General features: G+C 46.0%; 1 protein-coding gene and 1 pseudogene across 1 annotated transcript in view; both read left to right on the top strand.

Moving 5' to 3' along the window:
• Positions 1 to 5,912: 5,912 nt before the first annotated feature.
• LOC139259617 (5-hydroxytryptamine receptor 7) overlaps positions 5,913 to 21,866 on the top strand; it is a 34,897-nt gene continuing 18,943 nt past the window's right edge. Inside the window, 1 exon segment of the mRNA XM_070875102.1 lies at positions 5,913 to 6,454. Coding sequence (XP_070731203.1) covers positions 5,913 to 6,454 — 542 coding nt within the window.
• LOC139260457 (U2 spliceosomal RNA) lies at positions 6,946 to 7,124 on the top strand (annotated as a pseudogene).

The following is a 21,866-nucleotide window of genomic DNA, read 5'->3' on the forward strand; positions in this document are numbered from 1 at the left end:
AATGTCTGAGGCAGAGACCTCCTCAGCGAGTTCCCTCCAAATCCGCTTGAAAATGGATGGCAGTGGTCTCGATCCATCCCTACAATGCAACTCCTGCCATCTTCTCTCCACAGCCCCCACTAGAGTATCATTAGCCTCGTGGTTGAATCGCCTGGCACACTGTCTGGAATCGTCGTCCTCCATCATCAAAATCCCCAATGTAAAATGGCTGATCCAGCCGAGGGTGTACTGTGCATGCGCGCGGCCGTGCCCTGCATTAGCGTTTGCGACCGGACAGTGGACCAGAAGCGCGGGAATTTAAAAAAGAAATTTGCGCATGCACACGGGCCAATTATTTTAGTGCCGGAACTTTCAGCTCCGGTACACAAATTGTGCGGGGCAATGCCGGAGTTAACGCTAACGCTCCTCGTGAGCTTTCATTTGGGGAAAGTTGCTCGCTCTGGTACGAATGTTAATCTGGAGCTAAATCTTTGAATCCGCCGCGAATTGCCCCCAGAAACGGGCAAAAACTCAAAAAGCCAAAAATCCAGCCTGAATTGTCTGCAAAGGGATATAGATAGACTAAGTGAGTGGGCAGTGAGGTGGCAGATGGAGTATAATGTAGGGAAATGTGAGGTTAGTCACTTTCGTAGGAAGAATAAACAAACAGAATGTTTTTTAAATGGAGAGAAATTTTTAAACATTGGTGTTCAGAGAGATTTGGGTGTCCTTGTGTAAGAAACACAGAAAGCGAGCATGCAGGTACAGCAAGCAATAAGGAAGGCAAATGGCATGTTGTCCTTAATTGCAAGGGGGTTGGAGTATAAGAGGAAGGAAGTCTTGCTACAAGGCCTTGGTGAGACCACACCTGGAATATGTGCACAGTTTTGGTCTCCCCATCTAAGGAAGGATATACTTGCCTTGGAGGCAGTGCAACAGAGGTTCATTAGATTGATTCCTGGGATGAGAGATTGCGTAGAGTGGGCCTGTACTTTCTGGAGTTTAGAAGAATAAGAGGTGATCTCATTGAAACATACAAGATTCTGAAGGGGATTTACAGGGTAGATGCTGAGAGGTTGTTTCCCCTAGCTGGAGTGTTTAGAACTAGGGATATTCTCGTCAGGATATGGGGTAGGCCATTTAAGACAGAGATGAGGAGGAATTTCTTCACTCAGAGAGTTGTGAATCTTTGGAATTCTCTGCCCCAGAGTGCTGTCGATGCTGTGTCTCTGAATATATTCAAGGCTGAGATAGATAGAATTTTGGGGTCTAGGGGAATCAAGGGATATGGAGATCGGGCGGGAAACTGGAGTTCAGGTCGATGATCAGCCATGATCGTATTAAATGGCAGAACTGGCTTGAGGGGCCACATAGCTTACTCCTGCTCCTATTTCTTATGTTCTTATGTTCTTAACTTATATTTATATAGTACCTTTAACACAGTAAAATGTCCCATCGTTTCACAAGAATGTTATCAAACAAAATTTGACACTGAGCCTCATAAGATGATGACCAAAAGCTTGATCAAAGAGGTAGGTTTTAAGGAGCATCTTAAAGGAGGAAATAGAGGTATAGAGACAGAGCGGTTTAGGGAGGAAATTCTACAGATTAGGGCCCTGGCAATCGAAGGCACGGCCACCAGTGATGGAGCGATTAAAATTGGGGATACTCAAGAGGGCAGAATTGAAGGAATGCAGATATCTTGGAGGGTTGTAGGGCTGGTGGAGGTTACAGAGATAAGGAGGGGCAAGGCCATGCAGGAATTTGAATACAAGGATGAGAATTTTAAAACTGGGAGCCAATTTAGGTCAGCAAGCACAGGGGTGATGAGTGAACGGGACTTGGTGTGAGTTAGGACACAGGCAGCAGAGTTTTGGATGACCTCATGTTTATGGAGGGTAGAATGTGGGAGGCCAGCCAGGAGTGTGTTGCAATAGTCAAGTCTAGAGATAACGAAGAGATGGATGAGGGTTTCAGCAACAGATGAGCTGAAGTAAGGACGGAGTCAGGCGATGTTACAAAGGTGGAAATAGACGGTCTCAGTGGTAACATGGATATGTGGTCAGAAGCCGCAGACAGTTGCCAGGGAGACGGATGGAGTCAGTGGCTAAGGAATCATTGCACCCTAAGCTGTCTCATGAAGTTAACAGTGCTCAATGCATTTGTAACTGTTGCTCAAGTGTTATGTAGTCATTTGCACTTGTTAACAATAGATTATTAATAGAATTTGAACAAAATCAGAAATTATATCTATAGAAAACTATGTAAAGAATTATAGATTGCTTACCTGATACTAATATGTTTAATCACAGAGACAAGCCATAATTGGACCAGATGAGCTGGCTGTTAAGCAAACAGTTCTCTTTATATTGTCCTGCTTTGTATCATCATCATAGGTAGTCCCTCGAAATCGAGGAAGACTTGCTTCCACTCTAAAAGTGAGTTCTCAGATGACTGTACAGTCCAATACGGGAATTCCAGTCTCTGTCACAGGTGGGACAGACAGTGGTTGAAGGAAAGGGTGGGTGGGGAGTCTGGTTTGCCGCACGCTCCTTCCGCTGCCTCCGCTTGGTTTCTGTATGCTCTCGGCGAGAATACTCAAGGTGCTCAGCGCCCTCCCAGATGCTCTTCCTCCACTTAGGGTGGTCTTTGGCCAGGGATTCCCAGATGTCGGTGGAGATGTTGCACTTTATCAAGGAGGCTTTGAGAGTGTCCTTGAAATGTTTCCTCTGCCCACCTGGGGCTCGCTTACTGTGTAGGAGTTCCGAGTAGAGCATTTGCTTTGGGAGTCTTGTGTTGGGCATGTAGACGATGTGGCCCGCCCAATGGAGCTGGTCGAGTGTGGTCAGTGCTTCGATGCTGGGGATATTGGCCTGATCGAGAACACTGACATTGGTGCGTCTATCCTCCCAGGGGATTTGCAAGATCTTGTGGAGACAGCGTTGGTGGTATTTCTCCAGCGATTTGAGGTGTCTACTGTATATGGTCCATGTCTCTGAGCCATACAGGAGGGCAGGTATTACTACAGACCTGTAGACCATAAGCTTGGTGCCAGATTTCAGGTCCTGGTCTTTGAACACTCTCTTCCTCTGGCGAATGTACTAATAGACTGCTGGAGCATGCTTTGACGGATTTTGTGTGCTGTGAAGTAAGATGTTAAACAATAATTTGAATGATAATGTGTTATACTGGGATTTAATGGTAGTGGGGTTCAAAGTGTTGTGCTTCTAGGATCACTTTCCATATTTCCAGGCGTACCTAATGTATTTTTGCACAGTAGATTCATGTATACTGTTTCAGTGACAGAATTGTTGTGTTTATTTCTCTGCTTTTTCCACTTTTAAAATTTAATCTAAATAATTATTTGGGTCTTACCAGAACAGTGACTTCTGCGAAGTAAAATCTGATCAATGGTGCAATGTTTTATTAGTGATATTTGAGGATAATTCATTGAAAAGATGTCATTGCAATGTGGTTTCACATTTCATCAGTTGCCATTGGCATTGTATAAAATATGATATGGTAATAACAGAAAATAATATTTTTGAATATCAATTTTGTTTCAGCCCTTTTACATCTTTATGTTAAGTGGCCTTTGCTTCTATCTGGAAAATGTTGTCGACCATCTTGAAAATGGCATTAACAGTGATTAATAATAAAAGCCATTGCTGGGGACACCTCCAAAACTATTTATTTTTAATAATTTTAAAATTCCAGCAATATGTTTTTTGGCACTTTAGCTGTTGCATTATAAGTAATATAATGAGGCTTACTTCCCAAGCTGACAATTTATAAATTTATATCGGCAGGGCAAATGATTCCCACAGATTAAAATTACTCTGAGAGTATTGTTGAAAGCATATCCAGGAACTGAATACAAAATTGTTCTGGGCTGCACACCTGCAGATAGTACACAAATGAGAGACCGTTGAATATCAAAACAACAAGTCAGAAATCTCTGCCTCCCCTCACAGGAGTAACACAAAACATTAATTTCAATAACTGCTGCAAATAACATTTATTTCAATATTTAAAACAATGGTCCGTATTTTGCGGCCAGCAGCGAAGTGACAGCACTCACTGCTGACTCGAATAAAGCTGCCCTAGTACATTCTTTGGCATGGATTTGCTCTTGGGTGTGGATTTCACCTTATCCGGCATTAATTTCATTCCGGCACCATCTACTGCTGGTTTCCAACAAAAGTATTTTCATCGAGCAGGCTAAGCAGCCAATCACTTTGAAGAATTCTCACAGCCAGCAAACCAGGAAGTAACACGCATCTTTCATCATTCACTTTTTATAATTTTACTGAAAGCAAATTAAAGATTGGGACATGCACATGGGATTATGATAGAAGCTAAAATATCATAAACAAACTTTAAAAATCAAATAAAAAATATGTTTTATTATTTTAAGCATCTATGGATGTGGTACTCGCTGGTGATCCACAATGGCCATCCCTGGTCCTATACTATTTCGACTGTGTCAGCCATGGCTCGTTGGTAGCACTCTTGCCTCAGAGTCAAAAGGTTGTTGGTTCAAGTCCCACTCTGGAAAATTGAGCACCAAATCTAGGCTGATACTCCAGTGCAGTACTGAACGAGTGCTGGCCCCGTCTACCCCGTCAGGTGGACATAAAATATCCCACCGGCACCATTTTGAAGAAACTGCCTCAATCGATATCACTAAAACAGATTATCTGGTCGTTATCTCATTGTCTGTGGGACCTTGCTGTGCGCAGATTGACTGCTGCCTTTCCTACATTACAAAAGTGACTGCACTTCAAAATTACTTTGGGATGTCCTGAAAAGCACTGTATAAATGCAAGTTCTATTTTTCTATACTTTCCCACCTATAAAACAATGTGTGAGCAACAAACCACGGCGTTCTCTGCACCTAAATAAGCAAAAAAAAAGCAGTCCCAGAATGAAAAGGCAAATGACCATGTCAGATACATCAAAACCAATGGAACTGCCCTTCAAAAATAATGCATCAAATAATTTTGAAAATAGCCATTTTGATCTGCGTGTCGCCAGTTTGTGGAGACTGTTCTGAGCCCACAGTTGCCATGGAACAGCAACGCACATGCAGCCCGAGCTGTGGGTTTATTATCCAGCCGAATCACTATAGTGATCAGCCAGAGACATAGACCACCGACATTTCTACAATTGTTCAGCTTTGCCACGTCAGGGTAGTGGTGTATCATTTCACACTCGCGTCTAAAAGCCCTGAGTGTGTGAACCAGCTGAGAGCTGCTTTCAAAAACAGGATGCAGGATGAAAAAACTTTCACCGGAGGGGGCGGGGGAAGAAATGGGACTGAATGAATGGTTTTAGACATTCAGTACGAGGTTCTCTCCAACAGGCTGCGGCACCGGTGTGAAGAGAACGGGAACGGGGTTCAGGGAAAGTGGGAGCCGAGCTCAGTGTGATGGAATTGGAGAAATGTGAAGATGCACCATGTGGAAGGTGATCCAACAAAGGGGAACTGCCGGTGATATTTAGCAGCAAGGGATACACCGTGAGTTTTAAATCGAACTTCACTGCCTTGAAGAGCATTTCGTTTAGCTTCTGTCATTTCCCCCAGCCCTGAGCGAACATGTTGATCCATCTCGGACTGCACGTCACGTCGGCTCTGAGGCTGGAGGCTTGGTTTGGTCACCAACGACCGCTCACCTTTGGAGAGAATTTGCACAGTCCGAAGAAGCGACCGGCGCCGGGCGCATTTGCCTCTCAGAGCCCCAGGCAGAGGGAGGTGCAGACCCGGTCCGCTTGCTAGGGCTTCTCAACTAGTCCAACGACCTGCAAACAAGGGCTCCAAAGCAAGGCGAGTCTGAGCGAGTGATTGCCTTGGGGAGCACGGACAACGAGTGCCCAGCCTGCGCGCTGTGTTGAAGCGGCAGGACAGACTTCAGAGGCTCTCCGCAGACCAAATGCTCTGGGCAGTTTGAGACTTGATTATGGACGTTAACGGCAGCTATGTAAGCAATATCGGCTGGCACACCTTGCAGGGAACCCGAGCAGGGCTCAGCACCCCTCTAGCTGGCTCTCTGGGGGCCCAGCTGCTTCAGGTTGTCCACTATCCCACCCCAAGCGCTCGGCCAACTCCGGCCGCCTCTTTGCGGCGCAACGGCACCGACTGCGGGCAACAGATGCTGCCCTACGGCGACACGGACAAGGTGATCATCGGGGCCGTCCTGTCCGTCATCACCTTGCTCACCGTCTCCGGCAACTGCCTGGTTATGATCTCGGTCTGTTTCGTGAAAAAGCTGCGGCAGCCCTCCAACTACCTGATCGTGTCGCTCGCCCTCGCCGACCTGTCGGTGGCCCTGGCGGTGATGCCCTTCGTCATCGTGACCGACCTGATCGGCGGCCGCTGGATATTTGGCCAAGTCTTTTGCAACGTCTTCATCGCCATGGATGTGATGTGCTGCACCGCTTCGATCATGACCCTGTGCGTGATCAGTATCGACAGGTGAGCTCTCGGAGTAGCTGGCTGCTCCCCCGGTACCTGTCAGCCCTCCGGCTCTTGGGGTATCTCCCACAGAACTAACCCGAGTCCGACAACTCGGTGAGCTGGCCGGCTGCATAAGCGACTCTCTAAACGCCGTTTGCTGCGAAATGAACAATCTAAACATTCATTGGCCCCATTATCAGGAATTAAGTGGAACCTGAATTTAAAAACACGACTCGTGTGAATTTATCCACTTTTAAAATGATGGTGAAATACTTCCCCAACTATTTCGTTGTGTTCAGGCAGTTTGGGGTGAATCCTCTTGTAGAAAGTAACTGTAAATAGAGTCAACCCGCACTCTCGTCAAAAGATGCACTCAGCAAAGATAATTAGGTCAGCACCAATAAAGTGTACGGAGAGTATGGTCCTGCACTTTAGTTTTCAGCTCTGCTCAACATCCCACTTCAAATTCTCATTGAAGTGGTTGTTGAAGGTCGAGATAGCTGAAGGTTCTCGCTTCTCGGCCTTTTGGCTAAGATCAAGTGTAGTATCTGTTCTTATCAGTTTAATATCCCCTATGGGGACCTGATATTAAATTGTTTTTTGGACAGGGAGCTGGAACAGGGGCTTGCCCCGTCCACTCCATGCACCGACCTGGCATTGCAATATTTCCAGGAATGGTGCAACTTCGCCTCTCGGCCTTTTGGCCTAAGATCAAATATATTGGCGCAAAGTGATCTTTGGCGTTAGAGTTGATCTGGAAAGAAATTGGACATTAAAAAAAATAAAAAGATCTGTTCTTATCAGTTTAATATCCCCTATCTGGGGACCAAATATTAAATTGATTTTTGGAACAGGGAGATGGAACAGGGGCTTGCTCCCTCCTCTCCACGCACCGACCTGCAGTGTTTCCAGGAACGGTGCAGCTTCCCCTCTCGGCCTTTTGGCTAACATCAAATGTAGTGGCGCAAAGTGATCTTTGGCGCTGGAGCTGATCTGACAAGAATGAACAAAAACAAAGAGATAGTTGAAGGTTGATGGTTGGGAATAGGGAAGGGCTTCATCGATCGGTACTGACCACGTCTGTCTTTGACACATCTTCCCAGTCACAATGTTTGCCCTGCCGCAGGTGTCCTTTGTAGTTGTTTGTGTGGGTGTGCAGTGCCCTTGTTTGAATCTGGTTTGAAGTTCCAGGTCGGTGATTGGCGCATGGGCAGATGCAGCAGGAGCAGCGAGGTCGGGGCGAACGAGCTGTGAGAAACTGCGGAGGGATGTGATCGGGGCCCAGGGGAGGCGTGAGTTCGGGGCCCAGGGGCCGAGGGGCAGCACGGGCCCAGCCCACACTGCGATATGTGCGCGCACTGGGTCCGTGCAGCAGAGCTGGTCTCCAGTCGTCTTGGGTAACCCTTGCCACTGGACCAAGACCTAGCTCTGTCAAACCCGTGTGATGGCTGGTGTGCAACGGCCACCACACGTTAAAAAAATCCACGCACAGGCATCTTCCACCCTTGAGGATGTAGTTCGGGTTCTTCATTCGAAACACCTGTGAACTCATCCTTTTTTTTGGCGTGGAAGCAAGTCATCCTCGTTTCGAGGGACCGCCTATGATGATGATGATGTTTGAATCTTCATATTAGAAGCACACTCATTTTTCCACCGCCTGTAATTGCAGAGAGCAGAGTGTGTCCGTAACTGACGTGTTTAGCAGGAAGTCCTGTTGTCAGCTGCGACCCCCTGCTGTGGCGATCTCACTGATAATAGCATGCCTGGTTACCTACGTCTGTGTGACCGAGCCACACAAGGAAAATATCCCTTTCAGACCAGTTGATAATCCGATGTGATATCTTGTGGGATTAGATGAGTGCTTCCGCAGACAAACCTCCCAGAGCCACAAGATTGTGTAGAGAATCCACATTTTATGTTACAAACATGTCATAACAAACAAATCTCTTAAATAGAACTTTGAGCACACAGCCGGGACATTAATAAACACATGGAATATGCCAGTTCCCTTTAGGTAATCTTTATATACAGTCATTCAAAGAGCATGTGCGTGAAGTGAAAAAAATTGCTTTTAAATAAAAAAAAAACGATTGCACAGTTTTTGCAACGCTGACATAAAACCACCAGTACTGAACAACCCAGCTGATTTGGAACCATTGGATTTAATTAAAAATTGAGACTTCCACCATTTTTAATGGATCACATGAAGCCGTTTTGTAATGAATGCCCACGGCATCTCCTTTAAGGTAAACAAATCTGATCGGCAATAAAAACAGAAAATGCTGGAAATCTCAACGGGTCAGGCAGCATCCGTGGAGGGAAAAGCAGAGTTAACGTTTCGGGCAAACCACCCTTCGTCAGAACTGGCTCGTGTTTGGAAAGTACACATTCTAAAGAAGCACTGAAAAGGGGGAGGGGAAGAAAGAACAAAAGGGAAGGTCTGTGATAGGGTGGAAGGCAGGTGAGATTAGAGAGACAAAAGGGATGACGGGACGAATTGAAATGGTAACGGCTGGAGTTAGAAAAAGGTTAGTCAAGATAGGGTGTAAATGGTGGGATACTGACCTGCTGCCGTTGGAGACAAAAAGAAAAAAAAACATAGGCCGAGAGGAGGAAGGGGAGCCAAAGATGGGCAGCAGTTACGCTCTGAAATTGTTGAACTTGATGTTGAGTCCAGAAGGCTGTAAAATGCCTAAACGAAAGATGAGGTGCTGTTCCTCGAGCTTGGGTTGAGCTTTTTTGGAACAATATAGGAGGCTGAGGACAGAGAGGTCAGCGTGGGAATGGAGCGGGGAATTGAAGTGACAGGCGACAGGAAGCTCGGGGTCACACTTACGGACTGAACGGAGGTGTTCCGCGAAGCGGCCACCCAATCTACAGCTTGGTCTCCCCAATGTAGAGGAGATCACATTGTGAGCAGTGAATACAGTATACTACATTGAAAGAAGTACAAGTAAATCGCTGTTTCACCTGGAAGGAGTATTTGGTCCCTGGATAGTGGGAAGGGAGCAGGTTAAAGGGCGGGCATTGCATCTCCTGCGCTGGCACAAGAAGGTACTGTGGGAAGGGGAGGGGGTGCTGGGGGTGACTGTGGAATGGACCAGGGTGTCGCGGAGGGAACGGTCCCTTCGGAATGCTGCGAGGGGAGGGGAGGGGAAGATGTGATTGGTGGTGGGATCACGCTGGAGGTGGCGGAAATGGCAGAGGATGATCCGTTGAATGTGGAGGCTGGAGGGGTGAAAGGTGAGGACAAGGGGAACCCTGTCATGGTTCTGGGAGGGAGGGGAAGGGGTGAGAGCAGAGGTGAAGGAAATGGAACTGACACGGTCGAGGGCCATGTTAACCACGGCGGAAGGGAATCCTCGGTTGAGGAAAAAGGAAGAAATGTCAGAGACACTACTGTGAATGGTGGCGTGTTCAGAGCAGATGTGACAGAGATGGAGAATCTGGGAGAATGGAATGGAGTCTTTACAGGATATGGGGTGGGAGGAAGTGTAGTCCAGGTAGCTGTGGGAGTCAGTGGGCTTATAGTGGATACTGGTCGAAAGCCTATCCCCAGAGATGGAGAGGGAGAAGTCGAGGAAAGGAAGGGAAGAGTCGGAGATGGACCATGTGAAGGCGAGGGAAGGGTGGAAATTAGATACAAAGTGAATTAAATTTTTGAGTTCAAAACGAGAGCAGGAAATGGCACCGATACAGTCATCAATGTACAGTCAGAGATCCTCTACATTGACCGCTTCGCGGAACACCTCCATTCAGTCCGCAAGTGTGACCCTGAGTTTCCAGTCGCCTGTCACTTTAATTCTCCACTCCATTCCCACTTTGACCGCTCCGTCCTCGGCCTCCTACACTGTTCATGTTTGAACTGGAAACAACACCACAACACAAACGATTTTTGAGCGATGGGTTATGAGGAGCGGGCAGGGAAGTGGAGCTGAGCCCAAGATCAGATCAGCCATGATCTTATTGAATAGCGGAGCAGGCTCAAGGGGCCAAATGTCCTACTCCTGCTCCTATTATGTTCTCATGAAAGAAAGCAGATCTACAGACAACTGAAGGCTGAGGTCCAACAAAAATCACGTGACCTAAAGAATAGATGGTGGGTGTAAAAAGCGCAGGAGATCCAGCAACTAGCCGACAATCACAACGTGCGTGCGCAGTCAAGACCACCTACGGCCCAAGCACTCACGGTCCACTGAGGGCCAAGAATGAAGAGGTGCTCATCAAGGACAGAGAGGCAGTCATTGTCCGCTGGAAGGAACACTTCGAGGATCTCCTCAACCAAGACTCTACCTTTGACGTGAGTGTCTTTGATTCCACCCCACAGCATGCTACCCGTCACCACCTTGGCACAATCCCAGCCCGGCATGAGGTTGAAATAACCATCCAATACCTGAAAAACAACAAGGCCTCAGGTACAGATGGAATTCCCGCCGAAGTACTAAAGCATGGCGGAGAAGTACTCTTCTCGCAAATCTATGACTTCGTCTCTTTTATCTGGAAGGAGGAGACCATGCCAGGGGATCTCAGAGATGCTGTAATTGTGACCATCTTCCAAAATGGTTACAAGTCCGACTGCAGTAATTACAGAGGATTTTCCCTGCTGTCTGCCACAGGGAAAGTCATCACAAGAACCCTCCTCAATCCTCTCCTCCCAGTAGCTGAAGAGTTCCTCCCAGAGTCGCAATGCGGATTCCACCCACTAAGGGGCACAATGGACATGATGTTCACCAGGCGACAAATCCAGGATAAATATCGGGAACAGCATCAACCTCTGTGCATGGCTTTCTTTGACCTCACAAAGGCCTTCGACTCTGTCAACCATGAGGGACTATGGAGCATACTCCTCCGTTTCGGCTGCCCCCCAAAAGTTTGTCACAATCCTCTGCCTGCTCCATGATGACATGCAAGCTGTTATCCTGGCCAATGGATTCACCACTGACCCAATCCACGTTCGGACCGGGGTCAAGCAGGGCTGCCACATTGCACCAACCCTCTTCTCGATCTTCCTTGCTGCAATGCTCCATCTCACGCTCAACAAACTCCCCGCTGGAGTGGATCTAAACTATAGAACCAGTGGGAACCTGTTCAACCTTTGCCGCCTCCAGGCAAGATCCAAGGTCGTCCCATTCTCTGTCATCGAACTACAGTCCGCGGACGACACTTGCGTCTGCGCACACTCAGAGGCCGAACTCCAAGTTATCATCAATACCTTCACCAAGGCATACGAAAGCATGGGCCTTACACTAAATATCCGTAAGATAAAGATCCTCCACCAACCTGACCCTGCCACACAGCACTCCTCGTTCCGGTCTACGGTGCGGCCCTGGACAATGTGGACCATTTTCCATATCTCAGGAGCCTACTATCAGCAAGGGCAGACATCGATGACGAGGTGCAACACTGCCTCCAGTGCGCCAACACAGCATTCGGTCGCCTGAGGAAGAAAATGTTTGAAGACCAGGACCTCAAATCTGGCAGCAAGCATATGATCTGCAGGGCAGTAGTGATACCTGCCCTCCTATATGGCTCAGAGACGTCGACTATATACCGCAGGCATCTCAAAGTGTTGGAGAAGTACCACCAGCGATGCCTTCGCAAGATCCTGCAAATCCACTGGGGGGATAGACGCACCAACATCAGTGTTCTCGCCCAGGCCAACATCCCCAGCATCGAAGTACTGACCACACTCTACCAGCTCCGTTGGGCGGGCCACGTCGTCTGCCTGCCCGACACGAGACTCCCTCAGCAAGTGCTCTACTCGGAACTCCTACACGGCAAGCGAGCCCGAGGTGGGCAGAGGAAATGATTCAAGGATACCCTCAAAGCCTCCTTGATAAAGTGTAATATCCCCACCGACACCTAGGAATCCCTGACCCAAGACCGCCCGAAGTGGAGGAAGAGCATCCGGGAGGGTGCTGAGCACCTTGAGTCTTGTCGCCAAGAGCATACAGAAATCAAGCGCAGACAGCAGAAGGAGCGTGCGGCAAACCAGACTCCCCACCCACCCTTTCCTTCAACCACTGTCTGCCCCACCTGTGACAGAGACTGTAATTCCTGCATTGGACTGGACAGCAACCTGAGAACTCACATTTTTAGAGTGGAAGCAATTCTTCCTCGATTTCGAGGGATTGTCTATGATGATGAACAAGCTCCCTGATGGAGTAGAGTTAATCTACAGGACAAGTGGGAAATTGTTCAACCTCCGGCACACCAACGTCAGTGTTCTCTCTCAGGCCGACATCCCCAGCATCGAGGCATTGACCACGCTCCATCAGCTCCGATGGATGGGCAACTTTGTCCGTATGCCTGATACTAGACCCCCGAAACAAGCACTCTACTCTGAGCTACTGACGACAGGCGAGCTCCAGGAGGGCAGAGAAAACACTTCTAGGACACCCTCAAAGCCTCCTTGAAAAAATGTGACACCCCACCGATTCTTGGGAATCCCTGCCCCAAGACCGTTCAAAGTGGAGGAGAAGCATCCAAGAAGGCGCCAAACACTTCGAGTATCTTTGCCGGGAGCAAGTACAAACAGCGGAAGGAGCATACGTCAACCCAAGCACCTCACACACCCGTCCCTCCAACCACCATCTGCCCCACCTGTGACAGAGACTGTAGATCCTGCATTGGTCTCATCAGTCACTTTAGAACTCATTTTAGTGTGAAACTTGACAGATCACAAGTTCAGGATTTAATGCATGTTAAATTGTCATGGTTCGCACAAATAATAGGCACTTGACAAGTTATCAGAGGTCCATCGGCAGCGTTGGAACCATATTCTTGCAAGATACCAGGCAAAGTATCAGAGGACCAGCAGATATCCTTGGAATAATATTCCAGCACAGCATTGGGCAAGGTATTGGAGGACCACCATAAAACCTTGGAACAATAATCCAGTAATCATGCGACTACTGGATATCCTTAGAATCATCGAAAGATATTAGTGGCTTCAGGAGAGGGGGGTAGAGAAGCAGAGAAAGTGAACAGAGAAAGATTGGAGATCATTTTTTTTAAAAAGGAAGAAAGGTTTCATGCTAAAGTGTGATGTGCTCCTTAGGATTCGAGCAAGTGACACTCTAATCACTTTTCCCTCAGACAGTTCATTGTTAGGGACTTGCCAAAAACTTGGAGAAATTCCTTTATTGTCTTTATAATTGATTACTGTGGAAAATACATTCACACTTTTAAGAAATTGATGCAGTTAAGAACCCTTTATCTCTTGTATGTATGTATGTGTGTATATATATATATATATATATATATACATATATATAATTGCACAAACTTCTTAATGATAAAGGAGGCAAGTTTGAGAATCATTTAGAATATAATTTCATAACAACAATGTGTAAATGTTTTTCTGTACTTCAGCAAAAATGTCAGAAAAGTAACAGATTAAACCTTTCAAATTTGAGTTTTTATTTTAACATGAATCTATACTTATGGAAGCAGATATAACTATAAGAAAGTAAAGTCAGTTATAGAAGATGTGGAAGATCCCATATTGTACATTTAGTTATTTATAAACATAATTTTGTAATGAATTAACTGTGTTTCATAAGCACCTCCATAATGAATATATAAATTATCATGGCAATCTGAATCACTTCTTTAATTACATTTAATTTCCTTGTTATTCCTGACTGTCTTTACGTTGATCACATCAGTTCAATCTGACATGTCAACATCAGGTCAATGTTAAGTTCCTTTCTTTAAGTGATAGTATCTAAATTTGAAATAATGCTCAATGTTTGTCTATTTATTTCTTTTCTAATTGCTGTTGATTTGTTAGTTTGTCACAGTAATTCACTTTTAATGCTCCAGACAATAAAGCAAAAGTGTTTAAGTATTCCCAAAAGTAAAACATAAAATACTTAATTAACAATCCTGAATTACCCCGCTTCAGAAACAATGGGAATGTTTGTTTCATTTCTGTACTGTGACACTTTCTGACTGATATATTTTTCTACATTTCAATATAATATCTAGATAGACATTACACTCAGCATTTAGTGATAGAGAGAAGGACTTCCCATGATAACTTCAGATTGGGTAGCATTGCTCGAGGAATGTTGCCAGCTTTCAATAGCCTCAAAAATATCCCTAATGGAAGTAATTCCGAGAAGCACAGTGCATAAGGTATCCAGTTCTTTATTAGAAAAGGGTATCTTTAGGAGTCTCCAATTGAGAGTTAAATTCCAATCTAACTGAAACCCACGAAAAATATCCAAGAAACAAGTAAAGTTTTCACTTGCGTTTTTAAAAACTGTACAAATTGAGTTTTACTCTGCCTCTTAGCTCTGAACTTAACTGAACATCAAAACTGAGATATATCCACAAATACGAATATGAACATACATATTTCTAAATGGGCGATAGAGTTTTGACATGTTATATATTTCACTGCAGTCACATGGCATGAGTACACGTGTACACCCAGGCTAACATAAGAGCACATTACTAAGCTGAGCCTTGACTCAATTTAGGTGGCTGAGTTGTATTTGAACTTTAAGGCATTTTGGGGGTATTGTAACATTGTCTTTCCTCTCAATAATCTAACCATATGTCCTGTAATCAAACTTTGTCGCTTATGATCCAGAAGCTGCACCTTTTCTTCATTCTGAAGATTAACAATCACTTCACTTGCTGTAATCGATTTAGGTGATTTTTAGTTTTCTGCTATCCTGTACTGCCAAACTTTTTATCAAGTGGTGAATATTACCAAAAGGCTTATAGACTAAAGACCAGGGGGGAGAAATTCGGCTGCTTTGCGCCTCCTATTAGCGCCTGGGGGGGGAGGGGGGGGGGAGGCGGTAATGGGGCGCTAAGGGTTACCGACTGGGTGCGGCGAATTCAGCGAGGCCCGTGAACCTCCCTGCCTGTTAACGCTGGCGCTAACACTTAATGCCTCGGCCTCTAGCACCTTGCAGATCGTGACATCATAAAGTGTACAGCGCCCCATTACCGCCCCTGATGTGAAATTGCCTCCTGCCCCCTGCTGTAATGCTGAGTGTCAGCAATGGCAGGAAGTGGAGGTGTTGTCACCTCGGCTGGCCGCTTGGGGGAGTACTAATTAAAGGCACTGGTTTTCAGGTCGGCCAATCTTTATTATTTGCACCAGTCTGGTAGCTGCTGAAAGGTTTTGATGTGTTATTAATGCGAGATGTCCAAGCTCACTACTCTGAGTGTTTGGGTCTGTAATGGCAGCCGTGCAGAACTGAGCAGGAGTATCTTGTGCACCATCAATTGGCTCTTCCCTTCAAGCGAGGGAAGCAGCCTTTGATTCCGGTATCTTTGCACTCCATCTTGATCAGTGCTCTGCCGCTGCCCTCCCGCTCTCAGACTTTAGCACCCTAAAAGAAGGGGTTAGCACTTGATTTAGTGCTGCACATCCCTCTTGGCGTGCTAAAGCTGAATTTCTGGGTGCAGAAAATGATTATCGTCTGGCAATACTTTTCCGAGAATTCAAAAGTTATCGACCCAAATGGGGCACTATGCAATTTTTAGCCCCAGAGGTTTATAGACTAAAACATCAAGTAAATTTATTTGCAATTAATTAGTGCTATGAAGCAAAACATAAGCAAATATTAAGAACAGCACACCTATATAATGGCCCAGAAAATCCTTCCCGTGGGCAATTGCCTCCCGACCGGAGAACTTTTACGAAAGTACCTGGTGGTCTCGGCACCCTGGATTGCAGTGGGAAGGCCTTCTCTTCCCGCGCTGCAAAGCGCGCTCCCGTCCGGAGGGTTCTGACGCAGAAGATACAGTCACGTGTGACTGCTCAGCCAATCAGGTAAGTATTTCACAGGTTCCCATTAATAGCATTGAGGCTCGCGGATCTACGAGTTCTTAGTGCTATTAATGGGAGCAAAACCGAACACACAAAATAATAAAAAATAAAAAACAGACCACACATATTTAAAATTTATTGAAATTAAAGTTATTGAGCTAGATTTTACACTTCTGCGCAGATCACCCAAAATGGACATTATTTCCAGCGTGGGCGGTTTTGGGTTTTCAGATCGCCGGCTTGTCGCCCATTCTCAAAGCCCCTAGTCTCCATTTTTGAAATTGGGCATGACCACGAGCGATATGAAATGGACGGTAGTGTTAAATCTCGCTGACCTTCTGCCGTAAAGTGTCGCCGTCCTTAGCAACGGCATGACAACGCTTGTTTCCAATGATTCAGGACGTCAGGGGTCATCATTACATGCGCAGAAGAGGAGACAGAGAGAGAGGGAGCAGAGAGGGATTGAAAGCGTGTGTGGGTGTGGTGTGGGCTTGTTTGGCTGTTGTGGGAGGCACGAGGGAGATTCACCAGCAGCAAAAAGCTTACTAAGCACCAAGAACATAGTTGGCACCGAGTTTTTGTCCAACAAATAATATATAACGTGGAAGGGATGGAGGAGATCCTGGAGCCGTTAGCCAGGAACACTGGTGGCAGAGGGCTCCCAGTGGCCCCGGAGCCTGGCACTGCACCCCAAGGTGCCGCACCCCCATTGCCAACCACATGAGAGCCAGGAGCAACATATTGCTTCTGGCTCGGAGCACGTTCCCCCCTCGGCTTCGACTCAGGAGGGGAAGGGGTAGAGGTGGGGAGGAAAAGCAAGGGGGGGGGGCGGCAGGAGGGGCGGTGGTGGTGGGAAGGGTTGGTTTTTACAGAAATATTTATGATTTCAGACAAATGTTCAGTTTAAATGTTTTTTATTTAACAAAACCTTGTTGCGCATTGGCTCAGATAGCTGCACCATTACACGCTGGTGATTCCTTAACATCAAAGGGTATAATGACACTTAACTTCAATCAACTTAAACTTTATCTGTCACCAAGGCGATGCCCACCACTGACGTATGACCTGCACACCCAGCAGTGTGTCAGCCTTGTAAATAACACCAACGTTCTTTCAAAGCGATCATTGATGAGCTCCTGACGTAAGGCTCTTGCAGCTATCATGCCACCATGGGCCCTTTCATGTGGTCTACAGGGGGGTGGGGGCATGGCTTCAGCTTCAGCCTGATTGGCCCAATGTCAGCGTCCGCCTCCTCGTCCTCTTCTTCCTCTCTCTAGTGAGATGGACTGTCAGACTCTGAGGCAATTCTTGTCCCCTCCTGTTGTGCAACATGGAGCACACCACCACGAATTGAGCTACCTGCTCAGGGTGGTATTGGAGCTCGCCTCTGAGTGGTCCAGGCACCTAAAGCGCTGCTTAAGCACTCCAATGGTTTTCTCCACAATATTGCGAGTGGCTCTGTGGCTCTCATTGTATCACCTCTCGGCTTCGGTGTGGGTGTCAGGGGTCATCAGCTAGGTGTCGAGGCCATATCCTTTGTCACCAAGCATCCAGCATTGACCTTGTGGCTGATTGTTAAACATGTCAGATACAATGCTCTCACGCAGGATGTGAGCATCATGGATGCTGCCCAGAAATTTAGCATTCACTGCCATAATAATTTGCTGGTGGTCGACAACGAGTTGCACATTCAGGGAGTGGAATCCCTTACTGTGCATCCTGAAAAGGTGCCCGCTTCGCGATGTGCGTACAGTCTATTGCTTACTGCACCTTGGGGAAGTTAGCAATTCAGTAGAATCCTAAAGCCCTCTCAGTCTGAGCCTCCCTGGTCATAGTGAATCTGATAAAGTCCCTCCTGCGTGCATACAGGGCTTCAGTGACATGTCTAATGCAGCAATGTGTGGCATGTTGAGACAGACCGCAAATGTCGCCAGCTGAGGCCTGCAAAGAACCCAATGCACAAAACGACAGTGCCGCAGTGACCTTGACCTCGACGGACAGTGCAGTACTGATGGTGCTGGCAGGCTGCAGATCTCCCTTTATGAGCTGGCATACCTCAGTGATCACCTCTTTGTGGAAGCGCAGTCTCCGAAGGCAGGTGGTGTCGGGCAAGTCGAGGTAAGAATGCCTCTCCCTTTACTTGCGGGGGTGTAACATCGGGTCTTCCTCATCAGTCTGTCATGTCTTACATTGGGCACATAATGCTGTGGTGCATACCTTCTGTCATCTCGAGTCTGCAGCATGTAATTGGTCATTAAGAGAGGGTGAGAAAGGACCGGCCCCATTCCAATAGCTGTTTTCCACCGATTGGTCACAAAGAATGAATGTCCCAATGAAGACATCTATTAAATTCCAATCGTTCATAGTATGATAAAGATGTTTGCACAGATGTTCACATCACCTCCAAAGACCTCCAGAGTATATCCGAACTCCCCCGAGGCTGAAGCAGAGCAGCCTTTTAAATGATGTGACATGTGATTGAGAACATGGCGTCCATAATGCTGTGATTAGTTCCGGTTAGTTCCACATTTTCCCGGCGTTTTTTGGGTGAACGATAATGTGGGAGATATGTGTGTGAGGTGGTGAAAGTGATTTCCTGGGCGTTAATTTCGGCAAATGTGACCTTTACGACAAAAAAAAAATGGGCGGTCGGTATTATTGAATCTCGGCGGTAATTCCATGCGGAAAGTAACACTGGGCGATATTATGGGCGTTGGTTTCACCCATTCTTGCGCCCCAAAAAAGTGGGCGGGTGGTATTATTTTTTTCCGGCGTTACACACATTCGGAAAGTAACACTCGGCAATAAGTTTCTGAAAAATTCCCATCAGTTTCCATTTTGTGGCTAAATGGGCGATATCTGGGTGTTACACGTCATTTCAGCGTTAAAATGGATGTTAAGTGGGCGTTATGCATGCAGAAATAATGGAAAATCTAGCCCAATATGTCTTATAAAAATAAAATATTTTCCCGATTTTTAAAAAGTTTTAAAAATTATGGTTAACAATAAGCTTACCATAGTGGGGAGGGTTTTTAACAATAAAATATGTGGTTATAATTTTATTTGAACATGTTTTTGTATGTTTTAGAACACTTGCGCCTGCAAAAGTAGCCTATGCACCTGCTTTTACCAGGCGCAAGATTTTTGAGGACATTTGCTGGGCAAGATATGGGTAAATACCGCAATCTTCTCCAATGTTCTCGGTCTTGATGTGCGCGAGATCTGTCAAGCGCTTGACAGATTGGAAAAGCCGGTTTTCAGCGCACGCGCATTGCGCACTGAAAAACCCCTTTTCCGATGCCTTCCCGGGTCCATATAAACTCCGTACGGGCCCAGGACGTCGGAATTTCTGGGCCAATATATACAATGAAAACATCTAGAATGCCTTTTGTAAAAAAGATTCTTGGGATCTTCTGTAGACCTTTTTGTACCAGTGCATCGTGTTTCGTAACTCTCAATCAGGGATTGAAATGAAGCCAAGCATAAAATGTTGGGAATACGCAGCAGGTCAGGCAGCATCTGTGGAGAGAGAAACAGAGTTAACATTTCAGGTCAGAACATTCTGACAAAGGGACATCGACCTGAAACGTTAACTCTGTTTCTCTCTCCACAGATGCTGCCTGACCTGCTGCGTATTTCTAGCATTTTATGTTTTTATTTCAGATTCTAGCATCCATAGTGTTTTGTTATTGAAATGAAGCCTCTCAGTCAATCAGGTCCAAAATTCAGAAGTAAATTTGGCCTGTTTCAAACTCGATCATTTATAGCATGAATTAAATAAAAGAAATAACTGCGTTGATCTTTTGCTAGTAATTCAAACTTCATTACACTCATAAAAGAGTCAGTGGGCCATAATTCTAAAATACACAAAGCCAGCAGTTGCACAAAGGATCACGTTGCACTTAGAGAAAGAATAATTATTCTATCAGTAGCAAAATATTGCGGATGCTGTAAATTTAAAATAAAAACAGAAATTTCTGGAAACACTCAGCAGGTCAGACAGCACCTGTGGAGAGAGAAGCAGATTTAACGTTTCAGGTCGATGGCTTTTGTCAGAACTGAAGGATGTTAGAGATGAACAGCTTTTAAGCAATTACAGAACCAGGGAAAAGGGGATCGGCAGGAAATGAACAAAAGGGAGAGGTCTGTGATGATGGAGGGCAGGAATGATGAAATGGCAAAAGGGTCGATGATGCAAGGCAAAAGGGGGTGAGCATTGGGCAAGTATAGAAACAAAAGATTGGCCCAGAGGAGCTGTAAATGGTTACAGCAAAGTAGCAGAGGGGAAGGGAAGCATGGAAAATCTGGCAAAGCGGAGAAGGTTCCCGGGAATGAGGTGGAGGAAAGGTGGGGAGACCCCAGGGTTGTGGACCACCCCACCAGGCAGGTACCGATCGGGAATCCCCACCCCAAGCACGAGCCCTCACCTCTTCCACTCCCAGTGGCTCTGGTGCAACCATCCCCCATTACCAGTACCTACTGTCTGAGAGAAAACGGGAACGGTGGTTAGATTTAAAGTTGTTGATAAGTGTGCAATAACTGTTAGACTGAGTACTCTTTAACTCCAAGAGGTATGACCTTGGCTCTGCTTTATTAAGGCCCAAAGTGACTAATATACAAAATGGCTGGCCTTTTATACTTGGGCTGCACACACGTGCGTGCAGCCCAATGGCCTCCAACAGTGACGCCATCTAGTGGCTAGTGATCCCATACATGACAGTTGTTAAACTCAGTGTTAAGGCCGGTAGGCTTCAGTTTTTTCTTTAAATGCAGAATTATTTTCAAATCTCACATATTTTAAACTTAACATTTAAGAATACAATGCATGGATAATTGAACAATTTCCAACATGCACACTGCAATGTATACACCTGTGAGTGTGGAGCTGCTGAGTTTGGGATTATGGGATCCCTTGGGACTCCAGGGGATGAGCCCTCTGGTGGCTGTACAGAGTGAATACAAGTTACCATATATAACGATTTCGGTTTCAACAGGCAACTTAGCTAAACAATTTGGATTTATTAAGGATGCCTTGCTTTATGGGTTATATATTGTCAGATAGCAGTAAAGGGAACTCAGTATTATTAGCAATTTCATTTTATTTTGCTTCTTGCACAAGTTGGAAGACTTGGCTGTCAGTAATTGGTAACTATCGCAGTTCAGTGACACTGTAGCAGTATAATGTAATGGTACACGGACTTTCCTTTTCCAGAGGTTGGGATAGAAATTTTACTGGGTTGAGATAACATACAAAAAGCAGTGCTATCTGTTTCATTTGTCTTGAAACCAAGTCCATCAAAGGTTTCGTTTGGAGCTAGTCAACTTTACAGTGATTAATGTTCAGTTGGAGCTGTCGCTAAGTGAAGGTTTGTGTCCACTACTTGCACACCTTTTGAAGATGCTGGAAGTACAACAGTACAGCACTCAGCATGTGAAGGAGAAGGGAAACACACCTTCAGATGCTGCTGTGCCTGCTGTGTATTTCCAGCACTTTTGGGATTTTATCCCTTTTGGGGTATGGAGAGAAAGCAGGAAAGGGGTACTGAGGTGAATGATCAGCCATGATCTTTTTAAATGGTGGTGCAGGCTCGAAGGGCCGAATGGCCTACTCCTGCACCTATTTTCTATGTTTCT

Source organism: Pristiophorus japonicus, chromosome 3, assembly GCF_044704955.1.
Source record: "Pristiophorus japonicus isolate sPriJap1 chromosome 3, sPriJap1.hap1, whole genome shotgun sequence".
Taxonomy (NCBI): Eukaryota; Metazoa; Chordata; class Chondrichthyes; family Pristiophoridae; genus Pristiophorus; species Pristiophorus japonicus.